Source organism: Varanus komodoensis, unplaced genomic scaffold (assembly GCF_004798865.1).
Source record: "Varanus komodoensis strain SLA01 unplaced genomic scaffold, ASM479886v1 scaffold1, whole genome shotgun sequence".
Lineage (NCBI taxonomy): Eukaryota > Metazoa > Chordata > Lepidosauria > Squamata > Varanidae > Varanus > Varanus komodoensis.
In genome coordinates this window covers 86,105,072-86,129,679 of record NW_025335268.1, presented here as the reverse complement: position 1 = coordinate 86,129,679, position 24,608 = coordinate 86,105,072, and the positions used below count along the sequence as shown (strand labels likewise).

Genomic DNA, 24,608 nt, shown 5'->3' with positions numbered 1-24,608 from the left:
TAACAGATAAAATATCAGGAATGGGTGGGTGGTGATGGAATATTTATATTCAAAACTTTGCATGATTTTCATTCAATGTATTTAGATTTTGTGGCTGTGGGTTCTTAGAAAATTACAGTGATCTGAAGCCTTGATTCTTCATTATACACACTGCAGGTGTTGCCCTTTGCACACGTGAGCAACGATAAGAAATTTGTCACACTGATTAATCCTCAGGCAGTGGATCTTGATGCTTACAAGAAGAAGCTGGAAGAAGCAATAAAAATATATGAAAGGCAAGTCTGATTAGCAGGAATTTTGCATGTAATAGAATTTATTGGTGAATCCGACCACATGGGAGCCTGTGTGGTTGGCCATCTATTTTCTGGTACCTGAGTTTATGGACAGGTTATAGTGATCTGCTCCAGACATGGGGAACAACATGGCAGGAAGACAGTGGTAGAAGTGACCAGAGATTAAAAAAAGAGAGGCTGATTGTCATTGGACAGCCAGCATGTACCAGATTGGTTCTATTTAACTGAATACAACTGATGCCTAATCAGCATTTGCTGTGTCCTTCTTATGCTGTCCTTGGTTAAAATCACTGTGTGATTGAAATCCACAAAACTGGTACTTTTTATAATGAACTAGCATTTGTCAGATCAGGATATAAACAAACCCCCTATTCAAGATCTGTTCAGCTGTTTATACACATTGGCTGGGCTTACATGACTGGGGAAGAAAAATTAGGCACTATGTATGCCTAATGCATGCTACCCAATTACCGTAATTACTCTTCCCAGAGGCAGCTTATCATAACATCTGAACCTTACGGGAGGTGAGTTTACAAACCACCCTGCAACCCTAGAACAAGCCATGGGTTCTTGTGTGCTTTGGAAACCTACCTGCAACCCACCCTTGCCAGGGTTGGAGAACAAAACAATCCACATCTGACAAGGATAATTGTGATCATTTGGCACACCAATGGCATGGGCAGTGTGGGAAAATAAACCATGTTAGGATTATTTTCCTTTCCTGATTGTGCCGTCCTGGCTGTTAATATTTATTTGAAATTTTTAGGGGGTTAGAAGTAATGTGTGATTTTTCTTGAATTTTAAAAATCTCTTTGAAGAGAGAAATGCTTAAAAATTACAAAGTAACACTCTGCTTTAACAAAAAATATAACAAGGACTTTATTAACTGAAGCAGGCAGTTTTTCTCCCAGTGCAGTGTTTTATTCTACAGCAGTTACTTTGGTCAAGTTACCCCATATTGAAACTTGGCCTCTTTGTATTTCTGCTTGGTGAAATCTCATGAGGAAAACAGCAACTGTTTCAAGACCTGTAATGCTTTTTTAGGTCTGGAGGGGTTCAAGAGGCCAAGTTTCAATACAAAGTAATTTAGAAATGATCAAGCAATAACTTTAAATTTCTTTCTGCCACATCTGTTCAGATTTGTCTATTATGATATGAACAGTGCATTATATTTCTGGGAATTGAATTTGGATGGGTCGCAGTGCAAATTTCTGAATTGCGATTAGTTTAAAATGTATTCGACACCTGCTAAATTGCACCATTTGTTTTTGCATATAAAAGCTTTAACAATAACAACAAATAAGGATGCATGGCATTAACTTCTGTTCTCTAGATTAATAATCTAAATGCTGTTGACGTGAAATCTAAATGAAGCAAAACATGGGGGCAACAATAATTTCATGCCTTTTAGACGGAAAGTATGTTTCTTCCAGGCAGTAAGCAAATTCATACACTCACACACTGAAAAAAGAGGTTCCAAGGCTGCAAACAGTTATGGTGTAATATATAAAAATGAGCTGGTGTTTGACAAGATGTGCCTGTCAAAGATACATATCACAGCATTTTCAGATTTTATACTTGTGAAGAAAATCCAGACTTGGTGACCATGTGACACAAAAATTACCCTAAAATGCTTTGTTCTGCCCTGGAATGCACAAATGCCTCTGGCATGTTGTAGAGAAGCATGCCTGAGGGACATATCAGTGCTTCAAAGAGAGATGAGGATAATTCAGTGTTGCTACTGTATTCCATCAGGCTAGGGTAAGCCTTATTGAACCTGCGAGATCTGGCACTTAACCCAGAACTGCTTTATAAGAAGCTTCTGTTTTGCAGCATGCAGTTTTCTGTATCCTTCACCAGAATTTTCCATGGATGGGAAGAACTTGCTGATTACCCTGCAAGGTGGTTCTGTTTGTTACAGCAGCTGCTTGAATTAAATTGGGCTCTATTAACAGACTACTAGTTTGCTGTCAGAATGATGAACTCAAAGGATGATTCCACAGGCCAGTGGAACAGCACATGCCCCTGTATGCTGGAAGTCACAAATCAAGTCCAGGCATTGCCAGTTAAATGGTCAGGTGATAGGTAATGGGAAAGAGCGTTTCTGGAGACCCTAGTGAGCTATTGCCAACCTGAGTGGGCACTACTGGGATAGATGAATCAAAACCCTAGCTCAGTCTATCCTATTAAATGCCCTGTATTTTGTTTTATGCTTTGTCTGGTTTTGATTTTATTGTTTTGTAGATATTGCTTAGGTCAATAGTTCTGACAGAAAGCATTCATTCAGCAACAGCTGTGTATGATCTGGATCAATCTAAATCTGATATTAAAAATCCAGTTTATATAGACAGTCTATAGGCTCCATCAAGTTAATTGCAACTAAAATCTGTTGGAATCAAACCCAAAAGGAAACAAGACACTCATATTTAAGTGTAAATCCAAGGGTGAACAGCTTCCTCATACCACTTATTATTATGGGGCTGGATTCAGATTTAGTCCTACTTAAAAGTAGAGTCAGCAAAATAATTGGTACTTAAGAGAGCTATTAAATTAGAATGCATTGGTTCCAGTGTCTACTCCATGTATGACTAAAGCTGAATGCAACTCAGAGAGTAGATTTATGAATAAACTTAATATATAATTGGCACATATAAAGTACTTTAGTATATCTCTTAGTATCACCTTGGTGGGAGGCTTAGTTGAAGGCAACAAAGAGAAGGGCTTTTGCAGTGATGGCCCTCCCATTAGGGAACAAGCTCAACCCTGAGGTCTGCCTGGCGCCAACCTTGCTATTTTTTCTGGGCCAGATAAAGACTATCCTCTCCTGCAGGGCATTCAAGTAGCTCCTCGGTCCTTCTAACTGTTAAATGGGTCTGAATATTTTTCTTCTTTTTTCTTTTCTTATTTAGACTATTTTATATATTTCAACCTGTTTAATATGTGGTTTAAACTTTATATGATAAACTTTTAATGATGTTTTAATATGTTTTTAATACAATGTATCTTCTGTAGTTGTTTTAATGCACTTTGTGAACTTCCCAAAGAGCTTTGACTGATAGGCAGTACAGAAATTGAATAAAGAAACAAAAATGTGTTTTAAGGCAATACCCAAGCAAACTCTTGTGTACTTGGGTGTTCACCTTTGTTTTCATCACATGTACCTTCCTCAATTATTGAACTTGCTCCACTGAATGGTGGAAGCCATTCAGCTCTTCCCACTGACAGAACAGTTTCCTATCATTGGAACTGGTAGGGGGACTGCTCCTCTTCCCCCTGCTATTCCCTAAAACCCCCTCAAAATTGACTCCAGAGGGTTGCAGGTGCCTCTGGAACAGATTTTGCAGGGGAGGGGAAGGCATGTAGGGAGGAGAACAGGAGGAAATCTTAAGGGAGTTTGTTCGTGCTATGTTTGCCTCTGCCCATATAATGGAACAAAAACATGAAGGCTGGAGACAGTTGGGAAGGAGAGTCCAGGAACTGCTCAGTCTGTGTTGCATGATGAACTCAGACTAACGAGCCAGTCCAGAATCAGCAGGTTTATAAGACCAGGTGGAATCCTGCTAGCAACTTGTGTCATCTGATACATGTTGAGATAGTTCCTTCTTTTGTCTGTTTGTGATGATGGTACAGTAGCAGTGCATGGAGAATAGGCCTTTCCCATTTCTATAGCAAGCTGCCCTGCTGAGGAAGAAAGAAAGGTTATGGAATAGTCCATTATTAAGTATTTATATTTATCTATTTGATTTGTATGCCTCCCCATTAGCCATAGGCTCTCTGCTCAGCTCACAACATACACAAAATGATTCACATTAGATTTGAATGTCCTTGTTGGCAAATGGGGGCAGTTTGCCACCTCTGTTCAGAACTGAGATTGCTACAGTTTGCTTTTAGAATCACATGTTCCATTTTATTCAGTGTTGGTAAGCACAATGCTGGCTCTCCAATGGTGCACTGACAGCACAAACTTTTTTGTGTTTTCCTTTATAGGCGCCTCAGTCAAATTATTTGGAGAGCATTGCCACAAGAGGAAAAAGAGAAGTAAGATGCTGCCTTCTTTCTTTCCAGCTCAAGGTTTTAATTTTTTAAAAGTATTGATGGAAGAGGAACCACTAATGCTAGGATCTTCAGCATCAAGCACTACCAGATAATTCAGCGGAACCAAATTGTTTTGTTTTAAAGTGTGGTGGTGGCCATTAGAATGCTATGAGTGGGTTTTGCCTCAGTAGGTCATGATTTGACTTAAGGAACTGTAGTATATTAGCTTGTATTCCTGCACCTTTCCCATGTTTTTCCCAAGGATGCATCAGAAATGTTTCCCATTACTGGAGTACCCATTTCATGGTGTAACTTGCACATTCTTGCCCTCTGATAGCAACACTAGTAAGGGTAAGGCCTGCCCATCTCGTCCAGCATTCAGTCTTCTGCCATGGCAACCCACAACGAAGGAAAGGCTTTCTACTGATGTTCATGCAGAGGGTTGAGAGCAAGGTTTGTTTCAGAGTGGCTTATCTTTATCCAAAATTTGTCTAAAAAGCCCAGATTCACTTGTGCATGGTTAACAAACCATGCTGCTGGGTTCAGACAAGATAACAATCCCTCCTGAGTCAGAGTTGGCTCACAAGCCACCATGCCTTATTGTATTTTACATACCCCGTCACTGTATTTGTAAGAGCCCGTTTATCAACCTCCGAGAAGATGCTATGAAGGCTGGCATTATTTTCTTTATTACAGTCTCTGCTTTTAACAGCATTATAACAGCTTTCAATAGCTGAAATTCAACTCACACGATTTACCCTTAACTTCTAGACACCTTCTGCAGGTCAAAGCAGCTGTTGAAGTTTCAGGGCATCACCCAGAAAGAAATGGACCAACTGCTGCTTTGAAGCATGAAACTGCACTTGGCCAGAGTGTTTTTTCAGAGAGGCTGGTTCTTATTTTTCTGCAGGAGCCAATGTTGCAGACACATAGGGATGCTTTATTGTTGTAATGTTTCCTGTTATTTGAACACTGCATCCACAATGCTTATGACTAATGTTGTCTAGGCTCGCAAGTCAAGTGTAATATTTGTGCTTAGGTTTAAACACGACAAGCCTGTATCCTATGTGGACCACAAGGAATCTTTGCTACAGGGCTTAGAAAATGCCGGTTGGCCCATCACCTATGACGAAGTGATGTTGTTAGAAGATGAGATTCTGACAGGATTGACTTACCTACATCAGGCCACTGAACTTCAAGCAGCTTCCAGAGAAGAAGCCCAAAGAATTTGCCCACTTCAGATCAATCCCACTAAAGAGGTAAGCTACTGGTATTTCAGTATTACTATTCTGTGCTACATTACAAGTTACAAGGTCAATATGTAAAATCAGTATTATACAGGGAAGAAATAGAACCAGGAACCAGACACATATATAATACATTAGCAATGATATCCAATGCTACTTTTAAGATATTTTCAATATATTGAAATAGTGAGTATTTTTTAAGGTCAATAGATCTGAAATGCTATTTGCATAACAATGATACAGCGTTAACGATGAAGGAGAGTTGTGCATCTGTATTGTCTCTAAAGCAAAGAACTTGGACATGAGCCATGTTATACTCAAAGCAAATCTTGTTCTCTGCAAAAACCAAACAACCAATGAAAAAGGAATGCTTCTTCATCATGAACAAAATATTCTTGCATAATTTATACCAAAAGATGCATTCTGTCACGTGTAGGCACATGTATACACTTGGTAGTAACTTGGTAATATGAATGTGCAGCATTCTCTTATGCTTCTAAACTTAGTGTGAATGTATGTTTCCATAAACCTCAGTATACTTAAGGAGAAAGTGAAGTGTAGCACACCAAGCTGCAATTCTTAGCTGGGAGTATCATGCTCATAACTCAGTGAGACTTCATTCAGCGTAGGCATGTCTAGGATGGGACTGATAATCAGTCTGGCTTTAAATATACTTCATTGGAAGGAAATAGGCTGCTGTTACTTGGCAATGACGTTATGGGCTGCGCTTTGATTGACTGATGTAATCTGTAATTGAAATAGGCAGTTGATAAATGAAAATGTCTGCCTAGCAGGATTATGCTAAACAATCTATTCAGTTGGAGAAACAAAGACATTATTGAGAGGAAGGTTATTAAAATGCTAATAAATCTTTTAAAAAGGGACAGTTTGGTAAGCATAATAGAGGAAGCTTATATTTGGAGTGAAGGCCAGACCTTGGTGATGTGTCCAGTTACACATTTCTTTTTGCTACCCATTAAACAAAGAGTTCTTGCATTCCAATGGGGAGGACTTTAAAAATGTGTCCTATCCTGTCCCATAGTTCACTAGAATTCATTTTTGCAGCTCAATGGTGGAGCACTTGCTGTGCATGGAGAAGGTTCCAAGTTCAACCCCCTGCATTTCCAGGCAGGGCTGGAAAGTTTCTTGCCTGAAACTCTGGAAAGGTCCCAACTTAGAACAAAGCAGCTTTTTATGGTCTTATCTTTTGGGCAGCTTAATAAAGGTATCACAGCAACGCAGTCAACATCCCTTTCCATGCTCTTTTGGGGAATTCCTAAGGAAGTATGGATAGAATTGCAGTCTTAATCACATTGCACAGAAGAATTTAATACATGCACGGCATATGGGGTTTCTGATTATAGCCCAAGAGTTTGGCTCTTGGAATTCTTTAAAATATTTTTGGGAAAAACCTTGCTTTTCCAGTTAAAAGGGCATAGAATGTATAAAGGAGAGACACTGGAGTGATGAGAAGATCTAGAGCAGAAGAAAGCAACTGGGAAACTGCAGATGTTTTAGGCTATTCATTCACATAATCCATGATCACTTACTGTGCTGGTAAGAGTTTAGTTTAAAACATCTGGAGGGTACCAGATTGCTTGTGCTGATGCAGGCAGAAGCTAGTCTGATTTCAAGTGTCACTGTGAACATTAGATAAGATACAGAGATTATCCAGAGTCATATTTAATGTCTTCCTTAGTGACTACCTGTAAGCTTCCCCTGGGGTAGTGGTCCCTTATCACAGCTACCTGAGCAAGGTTATAGTGGAGAGGGGCCTTGGTGGGGATCCCTGGATCCCTGAGGTCAGGGTCACTCCCCCTCCTCAAGAGACTTAATTTTGCTGGTTTGTGGCTGGCACCTGCCACTGTATCTGGGTCCTGAATTTAACGGGTTAAGAACAAGGATGTTTTTTTCCAACAATTCCCAACTTTTCCTAGGAACTTCTTATCTGGAGGGGCCTGCCAGGCATGCACATGCGTTTTTTGTGGCACTTTCCCTCATGGTCAAACTCTGTTCCTCAGCAATATGTATCAGCTTGCTTTTGCTGTGTCCCCTGCAAATCCCATTTATTTATGCCAAAAGGAGAAAGAATGGCTAAAGTGGAATAAAAGTATCGTAAGTATATCCATTGAAATCAATGGGAATACTTAGCCCTGATTTCTGATCGCCTTAAGTTCCTCTTACTTTAGTTAGGCTACTTTACGTGTGATTCAGTGTGAGCACAATAATTGATTATTGGATATTGCGAGAAACTGGAACCCCTAAACTATGGACTCTGGACTAATGGAGGATCTCCCACACCTATGCACACACAAAGTCAGTGGTTGCAGAGGCCACAGAACATTAAAAGAACCCAAACAGTGAGTGTCAATCCAGACTGCTGCTCTTGGGAGAATATAACTACATATGTTTCTATAAGTGTGGGTAATTAATGCCCGAGCTTCTTTTTTCCTCTTCCTTCCCCCTTGTATATCATGTTTTTAGACTGTAAGCCTGTGGGCAGGCACTGCCTTGTTAATTCCACATAAACCACTCTGGGAGCTTTGTGGCTGAAGAGTAGGGTATGAATGTAATTGTAAAAACTCATTCATAATAAATAAGATAAGAAGAAATTCCTGGCATTCATTACTCAACAGAAATTCAACCAAGGTGACAAACCCTTTTTACTGCATAATCATAGGTTGCCTAATCTTGGAAGTGGGCATGGCTCTGATGGGGCGTGGCTTTGAGGTGTGGCTCTGACTATCATGAAGGGATGGATCCCCAATTCTAAATGTGTCACTACACCACTTTGCCTGAGTGTCACAAAGCATCTCTCACACAAGCTGCCTCCTCCCTATAAGGACGGATCAAGGGCATCAGCATCTTGCTTGGGTCACAGCCCCTCTGTCCTTGATTCTCACAAGTGTGCATCTTTTCTTACCAATATTTGGGAAGGTGGATCAGAACTAGGCAGGCAACACTTTCTGCTTATCCTCTGCATAATAAGTAGATTATATTTTCAATAGTGGACCCAGAGGTGAGAACAAAGGGGTGCTTCCAGTTTTATATTTGTTCAGCTTACTGACTAGAGGATATGAGTCTAATCTAAATAAAATAATTAATAATTAAACATAGTCTTTGGGGCTCTTAATATATTCCCTAAGGTCTTTAATATGTTTATTCTTTGGAGATATTAAATTAATTAGGTAGCTGATGATAATCTCCTTTCTCTAACATCAGTTTATACTTCATTTGTGCAGTAGCAGAAATATTTCTATGTTTCACTGGCTCATTCTGGATATTTGTCTTCCTGCTGTCCTGACATGGCAACATATGCTACACACCATGATGTGATTAACACTGGGCAATCACTTATCCTGAGACAACCTGCTTTAGCAGCCTAATCAGAGCACCGTCATGAGTAATTGCTAATCTGCAACTCTAAAGGTTTAGCAGTGAGTGGCAGAAATTCAGGCAGCATTCAAAATTGCATTGAGATCAGTGTAGAAATAAAATGTTCAAAATTATTACTCTTTCTTTCTTTTTCTTTTTTGGCTTGTTATTGCCTGTTCCTAGATGAAAGCACACTTGACTTTTCTTTGCCCTGATGTGTGTTATGTTAAAAAAAAAAGTTCTTTAAAAAATGATTAGCTGAAGGTACAATTTTCCCTCTTATAGCACTAAAGGAGTATGCAATGCTACTTTCTTGGAGTTAATACTGCTTAAAAAGACACAGAAACCACTGATGATCTCATTGCTGCTTGAAGAGAAATAGTACTCCTTTATGAGCATCCTTAGTGACCAACTTTCTACTGAAGCCTACTGCTGAATTGATACGGATTTTCAAAAATGTTCAAGAGTTGCATGATTGACCCTGTAGGCAGAGTTGCATTACTGCTTTTGCATTCTGAAGGATGTGAACATGTTTTTTTTTTAAAAATCTGGTAGGCATTCACACAGAGCTTTGGGGATCTTGGTGTCTTCTAGAAGACAGAACTTTGTGGGGCAATTACAAATTTTTGTAATTTGTATACAGTGAAAGTTGAGTTAGATTGTCTATCAGTTCAATTTTGTTATCTAGAAAATGAAATATTCTCATAATTACAAAAGCCTAGAGTTAGAATATAAAGGTGAATGAGTATTTAGCATTTATATAGCATATTTTCAAAAGTTCAGTGCAATTTGCATATATTATCTCAGTGATGATTACACAGCCTGTATGAAGAGTTTGCATGGGTTATCATCTCATTAAGGTAAATGGGTGTGGCAAGCAATGGGATCTAAAATGAGATCTAGAAGATTATAAGTTTCTCTGCAAAGATTGGACTGTTGTTTAGATGTACTTGCTCAGTCAGTTTTTCTCATGAGAAACCTGTTTCCTCAGATGTGGTTTTTAGCTACCTCTGCAATTTTTAGCACAGGCATGCAAGATTCCATCCTCTCCCCACTCCCGGTTATATAGTTTATTTTCCATCCCATTCTCTTTTCTGGAGTGACTCCTTGTTTCTAAGGACCCACCAAGCATAGCATGATAAACACAAAACCATTTTGCTGTTCAAACAAAATTCTATTTCAACCATTTTATTTCTACACAAACCCTCCTGATACCATGTTCCAGAATGTGAGGACTCAAGTGGTTTCTTTATACTTAAACAGACCATTACATTGGAGTCTTACTAATATTGTCTAATCTAACTGAGGATGATGGCACCTGAAGTCCAATGCATCTCCAGAATCCCTGATTGGAGCACGATGATGAAAGCACACTGTCTGACCCAATTTCCAACAATTCCTTGAGGTTTCTGTCAGATGTTGTGTTATTTCAGACACTGGAGTAAACAGTGTATCCTATGCATATTTACTCAGAAATAACTCCCTTTCCTATTCTCAGTTAAATGGGCATAAGCTTGTAGCCTGAACTAGTTAATTCCCAAATGAAAAGCATGCATCCATCACTGAGCTGAAGCCCCCTCAGGTGACCAATAATTCATTCTAAATACTGAAAATCGTTGTTGTGATGAAGCACCTAAAATTGTGCTTGGCACTTACTACTTAAGTTCTACATGTCAGGGGTAGTATTCAGTTGGATACTGGTTCTGATGTAAATTAGGTAGTACTAACATTGAGGATTTCTAGTGCACCTGCTCAAGGAGTTGCCTTGATATTCACTAAAGCTAGCTCCATTGTCTTAGCAGCCCCTTACTCTCATGCAGTGCAGTTAATGCTGGTGTTAGCATCCAGTGGGTATTGCCCTTGAATTTATGCTGTTGCTTCAGTGCACATCCTTTTTCTTCCCGTTGAAATTGTCTATTCATAATAGATATCACAGCAATGAGAAAACTTCCCCCTCCTTATGTATTAAAGGTAAAGGTTTCCCCTTGACATTAAGTCCAGTCATGCCTGACTCTAGGGGGTGGTGCTCATCTCTGTTTCCTAGCCAAGGGAGCCAGCGTTTGTCCGCAGACAGTCTCTGTGGTCATGTGGCCGGCATGACTAAACACCGAAGTGCACGGAACGCTGTTACCTGCCCACCGAAGTGGTGCCTTTTTATCTACTTGCATTTGAGCTGGGACGGAGCAACGGGAACTCACCCCGTTGTGCAGATTCGAACCGGCAACCTTTCAATCAACCAGCCCAGCAGCTCAGCAGTTTAAACCACTGCGCCACCTGCAGTTCCTCCTTATGTATTAGAAACCTATATATCTATATAACACGGCAATTTTCATCAAAATTCCAGGCCAAGAAATATCAGCAGAAAAGAAAAATGTTTGATGCTCTCAAAGGCAAAAAGGTCGTTGCAAGATCTGAATGCACAGGATTTTACTACCCAGGTAAACACTTGTCAGCATGATAAACAAAATAAAATTGTTTTTGGTCTAGAATTTTACCTGTAATCCCTCAGTGGTCTGAAATGTTCAGTCTCAAGATCTGAGAGGTGCCTGATGTCATGCATGAGCAACTTGTAGACTGAAACATCTGGAGGAGCAAAACATCTGGAAGACTGTAACTCCCATCACCCCTAGCCAGTAGAGCAAAGGGTGAGGAACAATGAGATATGAAGGCCAAGATATCTGGAGGACTACTGGTGGCCCACCCATGCTGAACATGGTTAGCCAGAATAAGGTCACCAAACATAGCATTTGACCAGCACTGCAGAAACTTGAATTACATGGCAGTGCTGGCACAAATATCTTGCATCTTTCAACAAGCAGCCAATGTGGTGTAGAGATTCAGGTGTTGGACTGGGACTGAGGATATTTAGTCCCCAGTCAGCTATAAAGTTCCCTGGATTGTCTCTGGGGAATTACTGATTCCCCCCCTGAAGCTTTCTCAGTGGTGGTTGTGGGATAGAATGGAGAAGAAGAAAGTCACAAGCTACCCTGGGCCTCATGGAGAAAAGGCAATAAACAAAGGATTAAATCCAAGTCAGGGGAATTTGTGCTATATTTTGCAAACACTGAAGACTGAGGAGTGGGTGTTGCTAGCTGCGTGCATTTTCAGAATTTCGACAATGCACAACAGGGAACTGGGAGGGTTTGGAAACTGTATAGAATGAAGAAATCCCACTGTCTCTTGGAATTGCCAACCTGACCCCCACTCCCATTTCCAAATCTTAATACCATTTGCACATTTTCATTCTTTCCCCTGACCAACAGCCCAGTACTGCAGCTTTCTGAAGCAAGGGCCTCTTTTCTTTCACCAGGAAAGATACAGTAAACTGCTACAGTCAAGGCTAGCATGACTTTTACACAGACCTTAGAAGAAACCTGTGGTGGGGCTGGAGGGATATGATATGAGTCCTCTTGCCCCCGGGGCTGCTATAAACCTGGGGCTCTGTTATGAATAGATTACATGTTACTGAATTTTAAATAAAGGACCTTCTCCAGGTGTTCTGGAGATAAACACCCCACATGCCCACTCACCTTGTGCCCTTGGTGAGCAGGAGAAACAGGTCCTAGATGCTTCTTGGAGCCTGTCTCCTCTGCATAGAGGAGTTATGTACACATACTTTACACCTAGGGATTCATTTTTTCTTAGGCAGGGTCTTTCCAAGCTCTGTTCTTTGTAATCCCTTTAAACCCTTTTAAAAAACAGACACCAACAGTTGAACATGGGGCCTTTTCTATTCTGAACACCACTAAGTTTCCCTACTAACTTTAGGTCAAAGGATATGTGGATTTCTTTCATAAACTGCAAAACACAGCATATGATCTGAATGATGGATTCATGGACTTCTCCTCTCCATATCTTTCTTTTAGGGATAGTAGTAAGAACCATCACTCCTTTTTATGCACTTGTAGATTTTATTAAAGGGCACACTGAGATTGTACCACTGAAGTTCATTATGCCTGTGGGGGGTGCAATGCCTTGTCCATCCTTGCAGGTAAGTAATTTCCTGTTTCCTAATGTCTTCATGATGCTTCTTAAAAAGGTGTGGGTGAATGTAGCCCTTAGTGCAGTGGATCCAATTTGCATAATCTGTGTAGATTCAAAGGCCACCCGAGTGGGTTGGTTTATCTGTATGACTGAACATCCTGTGCTTAGTGTGGGGGTTTCCATGAAAGGGGATAGGTATGATCCCAAGCAAGTCCAGCCATAAGAACAGAAGAAGAGTCACCATTGCCGTTCGGTTCACACAGTGGCCAATTAGCTACCTGTTGGGGAGCCCACAAGAGCAAGATGAGTGTCATAGCAACTTCTGCTTGAGCTCCCTAGCTGCTGGTGAGCCCATGCACACCTCCTCTGATACTGGAGCTAATATATACAATTTAACCACTGTAAGTGAAGACCACCATAAGCTAAATCCTTCCCTGCACGAACGCACACTTCATTTTCGCTGGTGTTCTGGCAGACATGGGAGTGCTGCTCTCTCTCCTGAAAGGAAGCATTTCTGCTTAAATGTGTGTATGGAGATAGGTTATACTTCCTCTGTAGAGTGAGAAGGGCACTCTGTATTTGCTCCAAAGTACTTTTCATTTTTGCTCTAATATTATATTGGGTTCTTTCAGGAAGGGCTGCTGTCACAATGGGAGGGCAGGTTACCAAAGACCAAACTAAGTAATACTTGTAAACCATCAATGTATTTCACAAATAAACTCATACCCTAAATTACACTGCTGAAATGAGAAATGATCAAGGTAGCCAAGAGTGGGGATTTGCTGAGAAGCTACATTCAGTTCCAGTACTCAGAAGTGAATCTTGGGCTCAGAATTCTTTCATGCAACAAGCCTGTCTCTTATTCTAGGCTCTCCTTGGTGTATCTTGGAGTTTGTGTAACCCCAACTTGAAGTTAGCCTCTCTATAGACTTCTCTTGGCTAACTCAGTTGGCCTAACATGTGATTACGGAATTACATGAGCTATTTTCTATTTCTAAAGTTTATTAAATAAACACTAAATAAATCAATTCTTCAGTGTGGGCATGCGTATTATACAGGGACTGATACAGTCCTAGCACTTCAATTGCTGCTTGTCATGTGGAGAAAGTCTGGATTTGTGATTTTGAGGAAGAGGAAGAGAATTCTGGGGAGGAGAATTTTAACCAGAGAAGAGGCTTTTGTGGAAATGCTTAGCTGAAAATGCATGTACATAAATATACATGATATAATTGTATTGCCCTCTTTCTTCATAAAAGGATAAGACCTCTAGATAATTAAATTTTAAAATGGACTTACTAGATCCAACTCTTATCTGGTTTCACAGGTTGGAGACTATGTATTTGTCCGAATTAGGAAACAGTTGGGAGATGAACATTATGTACCAGGTGTCATTATAGCAACACCAAATAAAGCTGATTTAGAAGATAAACTCTATACAGTTTTGAAATACAACAACCGAAAGGTAGGTAAGCCAAGCAGGTTTACCTGTAAAACAGCCCTGCCTTCTGTTCTTAACCTTAATAGCAGATTTTTTGTGGAATGAAACAGGTAGGTCAGCATACTTTTCCAGTGAGCAATCAGCGAATATGATTAATAATGTGAAATAGTTTTCTTTATTCAGTGTTCCTTTTTTACTTTAACGTTCTTCTCACCAACCTTCAATTTTGTCTTTAAAAAAGAATCTAAAAAAGGGAAATTCCATGTATATTCAGGCAAAATCTGCAGCTCCCACTATTCCTCAATTCCATTGGGAATTGGCAGTATTTTCTTTTGTTTGAACATGCATAGGATTATGCCCTCAATCAATGTTTCTTTGAATACCACAAACTGTTTTTCGATGCACTCTGCAATATCATAATTTTTTATAAAGTTATTCTTTTATCCATTGTACCTTTTCAACAAAGCATTGGCATTTATAAGCTCACATCTTTATATATAAACCTCTTTCATTTATTGGTTGGCAGTTCAAAAATCACTAAGTTTAAAGGGCTAATGAATGTTGGTGTTGTTGCTACAGGAACATTGTGTACGAAATGGACTTATTAAAATCAGTCAGCGAAGATATACTTGCTCCTGCTGCTACATAAACATGACCCGAATGATGGATCACCTCATGTGAGTATGTATATATACATCCATGTGTAAGATGACATACTATCAAACAAGGTTACAAGTTAAATTCCAAGAAGAGTGAGAAAAAGTAATGCTAAGTTTGGAAAGGAAGAAGTGTGTGCTTGACAAAATTGACCCAGATCCACCCTGAGACTACTTTTTGGAATCCACTGGTGTGCTAATGGAAGTTTCCCTCGGTGACAATTAGCAGTGGAAGTGTTTGTCATTTTTGTTGGGCCACAGCAGGTGAAAGGGTCAAACTCTCTCTCCCTCCTTCTCAGTTAACGTCCTGATATTCCTGGGCTTCCCTTGGCTGCTCCGTATATATTTAACAGCACATTCGTATATCCATGTATTTAGAAGCAAGCGCCACTCAGGGCAACAAGACTTACTCCTCAGTAACTGTCTTGTTTTCAACCTAAAAATGTACATCAACTGGATCCATAGAATTAACATGTCTAATTTGTCAACTAATTGGGACAATGGGAAGATTGCAATATGGCCATCTGATAGCAAAGTCAAAGTAAGTTCTTAGTGTCATTACAGAGATATAGAAGTGATATCAAAGTAAAGTTTGCTGCAAACCCCGGAGTTTGTAAATTATATATATCTAGAGATGCATAAGTAGAAGAAATCTGGCAGTGGCAATGCTCTTTGGATTATTATGCAAGAGCATGTGGAAGATTTTGTGAAATGCTACACAGGACTGTGCAGTGGCTTGTGCTAGCAAGTATCTTGAGATGTTGGCATGAGATGATGGAAGACTTTGCACAAGCAGAAGCACATCTCTGTATTTCAGTCTTTTTTTAAGTGTGCAAGATTCTTGCACTAAGTCTTTGCCCTTGCAGGAGAGTACTTCTGAATCCTTCCTATAATGCATCTGTCAATCTGCTTTAAAAATCATATAATTATAATGTAAAATATCCTACATCTTTCTAGCATTTGAGTTTATGGAAATGAGCCCCTCTCTGTGTTGTCTGAGTTATTGTGATGTCATGAACGCTCACTGGCTGTGATATTAAACTGCCAAGACCTGGAGAGAGAAAGGAGCTGTGTAGAGATGGTAGAGAGGCAGACAGAGATGAGATGGCAGCAGCGTTGAAGTAATGTTAGGCTGTTTGTGTTGGAAAATGAAAAGGAATGTGAAGAATGTAAGTGTGTCAATGGATATCAGTGGTGAGTGGGTATGAGGCATGGCACGAGTGGTATCTATGCAGTATGAACAAATAGACTGTGGGTGCAGAGAACATATTACAAACAAACATGTATTTGAATGTCTCAGATCTTTATCATTGCATGTTAGAGGGAAAAAAGCTTATGAAATTTTAGATGCATGATGTTCCTGTGCTTCAGTTAATGTCTTTTTTGAATTCTAGACCTAACGTAAAAGTTGTAAAGCAATTGCACAGAGAATGTCCAGTAAGCAAGAAAGAGAGAAACACACTATCAGTAGGAGTGGACTGGAAGAAGAGCAGAAAAGGAAGAGCTAAGAACAAGAAGAAGCATTATAAAGAATTAGCTTCATCTGATTCTGATGAGATTTTGTTTGTCCCCAGAAGAATAGTGAAACGGAGAGAAAATAGTTCATCGCCACCTCCTCATATTAAAGAAGGAAGTACAGGTACAGTACATAACCAGGAGCAAGACTCCAGTGAGGCCATAAGGTCAGGTGCATTAGAGATGGAACAGGTGGATTAGATGTATTGATCTATCATGTGCCCCATCATTTCAATAGTTTCGCTTAACTAGTACAAATTCTGGATCCTGTCATTCCTTTTGGTGAATGCATGGTCTAGCTGTCCAGATTTTATTTTTATTATCCATCTATATAATCTACCACAAACATTTTTAAAGACTTAAGGCATATTCCCCTTCCGTTCTATTCATTTTCATACAGCCAAATGATTCATCCTGAATTCTGTCAAGCCTGCCTTGTAGTCCTCAATAATTTGGGATGACTTGTGATTGGCTCTCCCACTTTTTTAAAGGTTTTCCTTTTTAACTTTTTAAAACAACCATGAGATGAAGGTTCTCTTTTGATTGGAGAGGCAACAGAGAGGAATGTATGCCTTTGCCCTTGTTCTCCTTTTTGCAAGGATGCCTTATGATGGTGCTTTCCCTTCTAGTATAAAGTCAGAACACAGGTCTGATTCACTCAAGAACACTATTGGCAAAGTGTCTCATGTCTGATGTTTGATTTATGGTTGCTCTTTCACTTGCCATCTGTGAAAGACATGGCACATACTGAGTGATGGACATGTAGAGTTGCATTTCTGATGTACAGTTCTTTCCCCCTTGTGGCAATCTTCCTCAGAGAGTAGCATGAATTTTGGACAGGAAGACCAATAGTAACAACTTCAAAAGATTTATATTAGGTGCTGAATACTTTTTCTTTTTTGTAAATCATGGTTTGCTGTCAATAATACGTCATTTAGGGCACCATCCTATGCATGTTTAGAAAGGAAAATGTTGTACAACTCCAGCATGTTGAAGCCAGTAAGACCTTTTTATGTTTAAACATGCACAGGAATGCTTATAATTTGTCATGTGTGAGCAGATCCTATTTTGTTCCCCAAAGATTTTCTTTGGAAATATTATGCATATCAGGCAGTGTGCAAACCAAGAAAAGGAAGTTGAAAAATGATGCCCATCTGATTGTTTGATTGCCCAACCTGAATTAATGGTAAGATGACTGAAAGTAAAAGTATAGATACTGCAGAGTTGTTCTTTCACAGTCACATAATGATTTGGTTCCCATGGTTAAACAAACCATGGTTTATTAACCATGGATTGTTTGTGAACATGCAGGAGTGAGTGAGCATGGCAGCTTCCACTCACTGCCACTTCAGTAAACAATCCAGTATTCTTGTTCCTGGGTTGTGCTCTGTGACATCTGAATCTAAGACTCTGGTTTATTTCTTTCAAGAACCTACAGTTCTGAATTGGACATGACAGGGAACATCTCAGGATCAGGGCCTTCCTAGGTGGTTTGGTGAAGTGGAAGTGGGTGAGAGGATAGGAGCCCACAGATTTCTTTGCTCCTCACGAACAACCCCCAGTTAACAGACAGTGTTTTTAATTGTGTGAACCAGGTCAGTGTTCTTTATATGGGACCTGCATTATGAAAATAGTTCATGATAGACATTGTGAAAATCGTTCATAGTGGTAACCCAGTTTTATTTTGCAGAGTTACTATGCTGAATGATGGTAGTGGGTTTCTTCAAGATAACTGCTAAATGCTGCTCTTGAATATTTTGTGGAAGTGCTGGATAATACAAATTTTAAAATACTAATACACAAACCAATGGATTCTTATCTAAAGTTGGCTTCTTGATTAAATGTGTGCAGCTTCCATTTACCTGATTAATTGGCCATCTCCAGTCTAGGGAATAATATCTACCACAATTATTGTTAGAATTATTTCCTTTTATTATTCTGTTCCCCCATTGTCAGTTTTGGAGCAGCTATGCTTCTTCTATACTTATTTGTTGGTATAACTCTTTCTCGTGAGACTTCCATTAGTGTATATTGTATGTATAAATCATAATATATGGCTTCAATAAAACAATATGAATAAATGTTTCAGTGCGCATCCATTGTCATAATTGCTTTTTAACAGATTTTTGTGCAGATGCTCTTGCAGATTTCATTTCTTTACATTTCAGGTGTCTTGAGCTACCTCTTTTTCAAATACTATCTTGGCTTACTTATATTGAGCATTCAGTGTCTTTTGGGTGTTAGTGGAATTCAATGAGGCCTCTGTAAGTCATCAATATAAACAAGGATGCTGGTCCTAGAAAAGCATAGCTAAGACTGATTTTTTTCAAAGTTGGGTTGAACAAAAGCATGTTGACCTGTGACTCCAAAGGGAGGCTAGTGGCTTTCTGAAGACACCTGAGAATTCTGTATGGTGGCTGGAGGAAAAATGATTTTGCAATTGAGCTAAAACTGTTGAATTAATGTATCTTGATTGCAGGAGCCAACCTCTTTACACTTTTCACCTGAGAGTTCCCTTGGTTTTTGGACAAGGCTATGATAATACTAGAGTATTCCAGTCTACTGGTCATGGTGTGTTAAGTAGGCAAATATTTCTGGTTCATTTAGACTTGGTTCTTGTCAGTTATAACAGCCTCAGTGCAGCCAAAGTGTCTGTATTTTTTTATTTTTAGAGCATGTTATGCTCTATCTCACTAGCATGTTTGCCCTACATTCAAATAAATGCCAAAAACCAACAACAGGATCTTTCTTAGTGGAGAAGAGTAAAGTTATTTTTGGCCAACTCATTTTCTAAGCCAATACCTGAAAACGTGAGATAATCTTAATTTTTTGTCATTACTCATAAATATACTCAGAATATACACAAATATACACAGAACTTTCTGTGAACGGATCAGCCATGTCTTTCACTGATGCAGTGGCATCTGTACATTTAGTTCAGTGCACAAATATTGGTAAATGTTGCTGCTCAGTTGACACAGAAGCTTCTTAAAACTTTCAAAATAAGCTTTCTGGATATATTTATGCATGGGACTCTTTAGCCTACACTTCTAAATCCAGTGCTTTTGATCTACTGGGCATAGTTTAACTTGTTGATTAATGACAATTTGGCAAAACTGAAGAGAAGATAACTGAAGGATAAAGTTGTCTCCTGGATGCATTGATATGACCATCTCTGTTCTTGCCATCCTTGTGACCTTCACAACAGTAGAGATGGACAAATGTGCTTCATTTTTTGTTCAGTAAGTTTCTAGTAATTGTACGTTCTTTATTCATTAATTTGCCTCTGCAAGGGTTTGTGTTAGATACAGTTCAGAGTCTTAGGTTAACTGTTAGATTAGTGCATTTTCTTGCTTTCTTGTTCTAAAGAGAAGGTGACAATTTGAGCATGGAACACCTTTATGGAATAACATCTGCTGTCATTTCAATCTTAGCTTCTGTGCTGGAGGTATCCACTGTGTATCGGCATATGTACCTTCAGATTATCACTAATCATCCCGATTAAGCAGCTATGTGCCCACTCAGTATACCTGAGGTGCTCCAGATGAGGAGGTGCCAGCTCATTCTTCTCATCAAATCTGACAGATGTTCTGCATGTTCATTGAGGAGGACCATCCAGAGGTTTCCCTGCCAGTAGAGGAAAGCTCTCAGGGATTGTAGGAACACAGCAGGAGCAGGAGTAAACAGACCTTGGGCTTGTGGGACCTGCTTTGAGTTTTTACTAGAATTCCACCAACTAGAAACAGGTGCAAAACAGTGACTCAGGAGGTGGAGCCAGTTCTTCATTACATTTATAGATGGTGCCTATAGCTCTGTTAGCAATACCCTATAAAGCTTTACATTGGAACAATGCCATCCTGAGATATTTATATAAAGGACAGCATACAAAAGCTTTTAATTAATTAATAATAAACAAGCTGTCTGTAAGAGGGCAACTCTGCATCTGAGTTACTATAGAATAGACACTTAAATCCAAATCTTTGAACTTGGCTAGCAGAGCTGTACAAAAGACTTGGTTGTCGCAGAGGCATAATTTGCAGAGAGAAACATGGAAGATCATAAGTGGATGGTGCAAGGGTAAGGAAAGTGTGGCCTTCTAGATCCTGTTGGGCTGAAACTCCTATTGGTTGGCATATGATGTGGGTTGTAGTCCAACAACTTCTGGAGGACCAGATTTTCTCCATCTGTGGACTGAAGAAAGGCCAGCCATTATAGAGGGGAAAATAGTTAGTTTTTTACTAGCTAAATAAATTACTGGGAATCAGAAAAATCCTTGCTGGCTTACTGAAAATCACACAGAGATTTGCCAATAGATTCCATTCTAGCTTTTGCCCAGCCTTGATTTAACAAAGGAGTGCAGCCTATGTTCCCAGTGGGGGTGGTCCGGATGGTCCCCCACCAGGCCTTGTGCAGGCTGGATGATATCAGTTTCTCCATGTTGAGAGAGGCATGTACTGTACCTCTCTCAACATGGCAACTGGAACTTGGCTGGGACTGGGAACAGCAGCTGCTTCTTCCAGTGCTAGCTGAACCTCTGCCTTTATGCAGCACCCAGCATCTTGGCTGCCACCTGCCTCCCTGTTCTCTGACTGGAGCTAACAGTGGAGTTTCCTTTGCAGGTTGAACAAATTCTTTCAGGGGCTCAGGTGTGGAGGTCAGACTATGAACCCTGAAGAAACTATAGGAGGCTTAGTGGTCTGTGTGTTCTGCACCCCTCTTTTAGAGTGTAGCCAGTGTCCATGGAAAGGTACCAACTTGATTGTTGTTATTTTCCCCATATTACACTACTATTTAAGAGGAAGAAATGTTACAGACACCTAATCCTAAACATTGATCAGTATGTATATCTTCTCAGGAATAAATCCCACTGATTTAAATGGAACTCACTTCCTGGTAAGTGTGTATAGGATAGCGCTCTGAAGGCACTTTACATTCACTGATTAGTGGTGATGGAGAGAGAGAGAGGGAAGAAGGGGTTTTAATGGGAGTTGCAGAGACTGACTGTCTTTCTTTTGTCTCCCTATTTCCTGTTTCCCTCATCTTGGCTAGAAGCTTAACAGCTTGATGGCATTCTGTAACTCCTGTGGGGTTTCATAAATTCCTTCATTCACTGCACACGCTCTTTCTTAATCTCACCTGTTTACATCTTTAGTCTTTACCCAAATCCACAGACTTGTTCTCCTCTGTCTCATGATCATTACCACTTTCTTGCTTGGCAAACAGTGTGCAAGTTGGCTGGGGCATCTCCTGCTCTTCCTCTACACCAGCACCATTGCCTGGCCACAGCAAGAGGCAGGGGAACAAGCAAGGTGTGATGGTGAAGAGGAGCAGCAAGCTGGGGTGTGTGCATGCTCTGAAGCTGGAAAAAAAGCAAACTTTTTTTGTTTACTGTCTCTCTCTCTCGCTGCCTCTGCTTCTGTATCTGTAAAAATCCGCCCTTGCAGATTTAAAGATTAGAGCAATTTATCTGGATTGTCCCTTTTCATATCCATGGTCCCTGGTGTGCAATCATTTTCTTAAACATATGTGGATGCTTTATTGTTGGTGATACATTCTGTGTTCACATTCCTAGCAGGCCGAGTACCTGCTTTATCACCTCTCACCAAGTTCTTTACCTCTCTCCCGATCTCTTCTTTGCCAACAGCATCTTACTGTGGCTCACCTTACCGCCCCTTTCCACGGGGTAGAAAGCAACGGCTGCCTACAAACTCATCCGAGTTCAGGCCCCTCAAGGGTCTCCGTCGCCCTCACAGAGCTTCTATGCGGCAGCAGAGTGCCCCTCAGCTTGTTAGCAATGCCTTCAGCAGCAGCAGCAGCGGCAGCGGCAGCAGCAACAGTAACGATGGGCCCCTTTCAAGCATTGAGAAGGTGGAAGAGTTGGCAAGACGTCTGCAGCAGTACCATATAGCTCAAAGGAAAGGCCACCCTGCCAGCTGCAAATAAAAAGCAGTACTAGCAATGAACAGGGCGAATGTGGAGTAAGTTGCCAGTTCTGAAACTATTATATGCACACTAAATAAACCATTTAATTTGATACTAAACTTTTAATATCAGTATTAAACACCATCACAAGGTCTTTGTAAGATCATTTAAAACCTGGTCGTGTGGTAAAAACTACATGACTTATACCAACGTGGAGTAAATAATCACTTTGGCATGTACCCCATAGATTGTTACAGTCCTTCTGTTGTCCTCCCTGCTATTGTCATTATTGTTGCCATCATCACCATCATCATCAATTTCATTTCTACACTGGCCCATAGCTGCTCTAGCTGCCCACAATGCACAAAAACAAAACATAATACAAATATTCTAAAAACAAAGGAGTATTAAAATACATTCAAAATATCTAAAAGATACAGTAAAAATGACCATGTAGAAGGAAAATCACTTGGGACAGGTAAACCTCTCAGGCCCCTGGGTAGCTAAGTAAATCTTGAAAAGTTTCATTATAACAGGCTGTCTTGACCTGGCTGTGAAAAGATAACCAATTTGGTGCCAAGCAAGGGAGGTTGTTCCATATATAAGGGGCCACCAAAGAGAAAGGCCTCCCCCTTGTTGCCACTTCCCAAGTCACCCTTGGAGTTGGCCCTTGGAGGAAGGCCCCAGAGGTTGAATGTAGTGCCTGAATAGATCACAATTGAAAGAGGTGCTTCAACAGATAATTACAGTCCTAAGCTATGTAGGGCTAAAACCGGAACCTTGAATTGGACTCAGAAGCATACAGACAGCCAATGCAAGTGGGCCAGAACTGGTTATCTCTCTGGCTGCCACATTCTGCATGAGCTGTGGCTTCAGAACTTTCTTCAAGGGCAACTCCATGTAGAATGTATTGCAGTTCTCTAGTTTAGCCATTATCAAAGCATATATTGCTGAATCCAGGATATCCCTGTCCAGATAGAGCCCTGGCTGGACCACCAGCCGAAGCTGGTAGACGCTTCGCCAACCCACTAGGGCAACCTGAGTCTCAACTGACAAACTGAGGCAACCTGAGTCTCAACTACCAAAGATGGATTAAGGATCACTCCCAAGCTATGAACATGCTCCTCCAGAGGGAGTGCAAACCCCTCTGGAACAGGTTAGACACCTTCCATCTGGTCAAAGGAACTACCCACCAACAACATTTTGGTCTTGTCTGAATTGAACTTCAGTTTGTTACTCCTCATTCAGTTCATTCTTGCAGCCAGACACTGATTTAGCATATCCATAGCTTTGCCTGCCAAAGTTGAAAATGAGAAATAGAGCTGTATTTCATTAGTATGCTGATGACAATACATTCCAAAATTCCAGATGACTCCACTCAGAAGGATACTATGGTCAATGGTATCAAAATCACTGAGAGGTCTAGGAGTACCAACAGGGTCCACACTCCCCCTGCCTCTTTCCCAGCATAGATCGTCACACAGGGTGACCAAGTCTTGATCTCCAGTTGAAATGGATCCAGATAATCAGTCTCATCCAAGAGTGCCTGGAGTTGATTGGCAACCACCTTCTCAAGAGCCTTGCCCAGGCAAGGAACATTTGCTACTGGCCTAAAATTATTATGGCATTCTGCATCAAGGAAGGATTCCCTTAGAAGTGGTCTCACCACTGCCTCTCTAAGGTAAGGTGAGATCACTCCTCATAAAGAGGCATTAATCACCTCACTGGCCCAGCTGGTTATTCCTGCCTTACTGGCTTTTATAGGCCAGGAGGGGCAAGGATCCAATCAGAGGTGGTTGCATAAACCTGGCCAAGCACCTGGAGCTGTACCAACTGAAACTCATCCAACAAACTGGACCAGCCTGTGCTCTGGATTTCTCCTGCTTCAATTTTGGGGTCTACGTTCTGGTGGATGCAAGAGATTTTTTTCCTAAAAGAGCCCCATGAGTAAGTTATGGTGGACTGCTGATGGTTCTTAGATGTCCCTGGGGCCAGAATGTAATAAGCCCCGGACAAGCCTGAGAAGCTCTGCTGGGTGATAAAGGGAGGATTGAATAGAGGCAGTGAGATATTGTTCCTTTGCCTCCCTCACTGGCTCCAAAGATGCCCTCTTGTAAGTAGACGCTAGGTTTTGATTGCATCC

The 24,608-nt window shown here is 40.5% G+C and overlaps 1 protein-coding gene across 1 annotated transcript in view; it reads left to right on the top strand.

Annotated features, from left to right (window-relative positions):
* VWA3B (von Willebrand factor A domain containing 3B) overlaps positions 1-22,776 on the top strand; it is a 77,782-nt gene extending 55,006 nt beyond the window's left edge. The window contains exons 21-29 of the mRNA XM_044433396.1: positions 157-275; positions 4,281-4,331; positions 5,368-5,587; positions 11,295-11,388; positions 12,817-12,941; positions 14,259-14,396; positions 14,952-15,049; positions 16,423-16,667; positions 22,188-22,776. Coding sequence (XP_044289331.1) covers positions 157-275; positions 4,281-4,331; positions 5,368-5,587; positions 11,295-11,388; positions 12,817-12,941; positions 14,259-14,396; positions 14,952-15,049; positions 16,423-16,667; positions 22,188-22,486 — 1,389 coding nt within the window. The 3' untranslated portion in view covers positions 22,487-22,776. The remainder of the gene's footprint in view (positions 1-156; positions 276-4,280; positions 4,332-5,367; positions 5,588-11,294; positions 11,389-12,816; positions 12,942-14,258; positions 14,397-14,951; positions 15,050-16,422; positions 16,668-22,187) is intronic.
* The last annotated feature ends 1,832 nt before the right edge of the window (positions 22,777-24,608 follow it).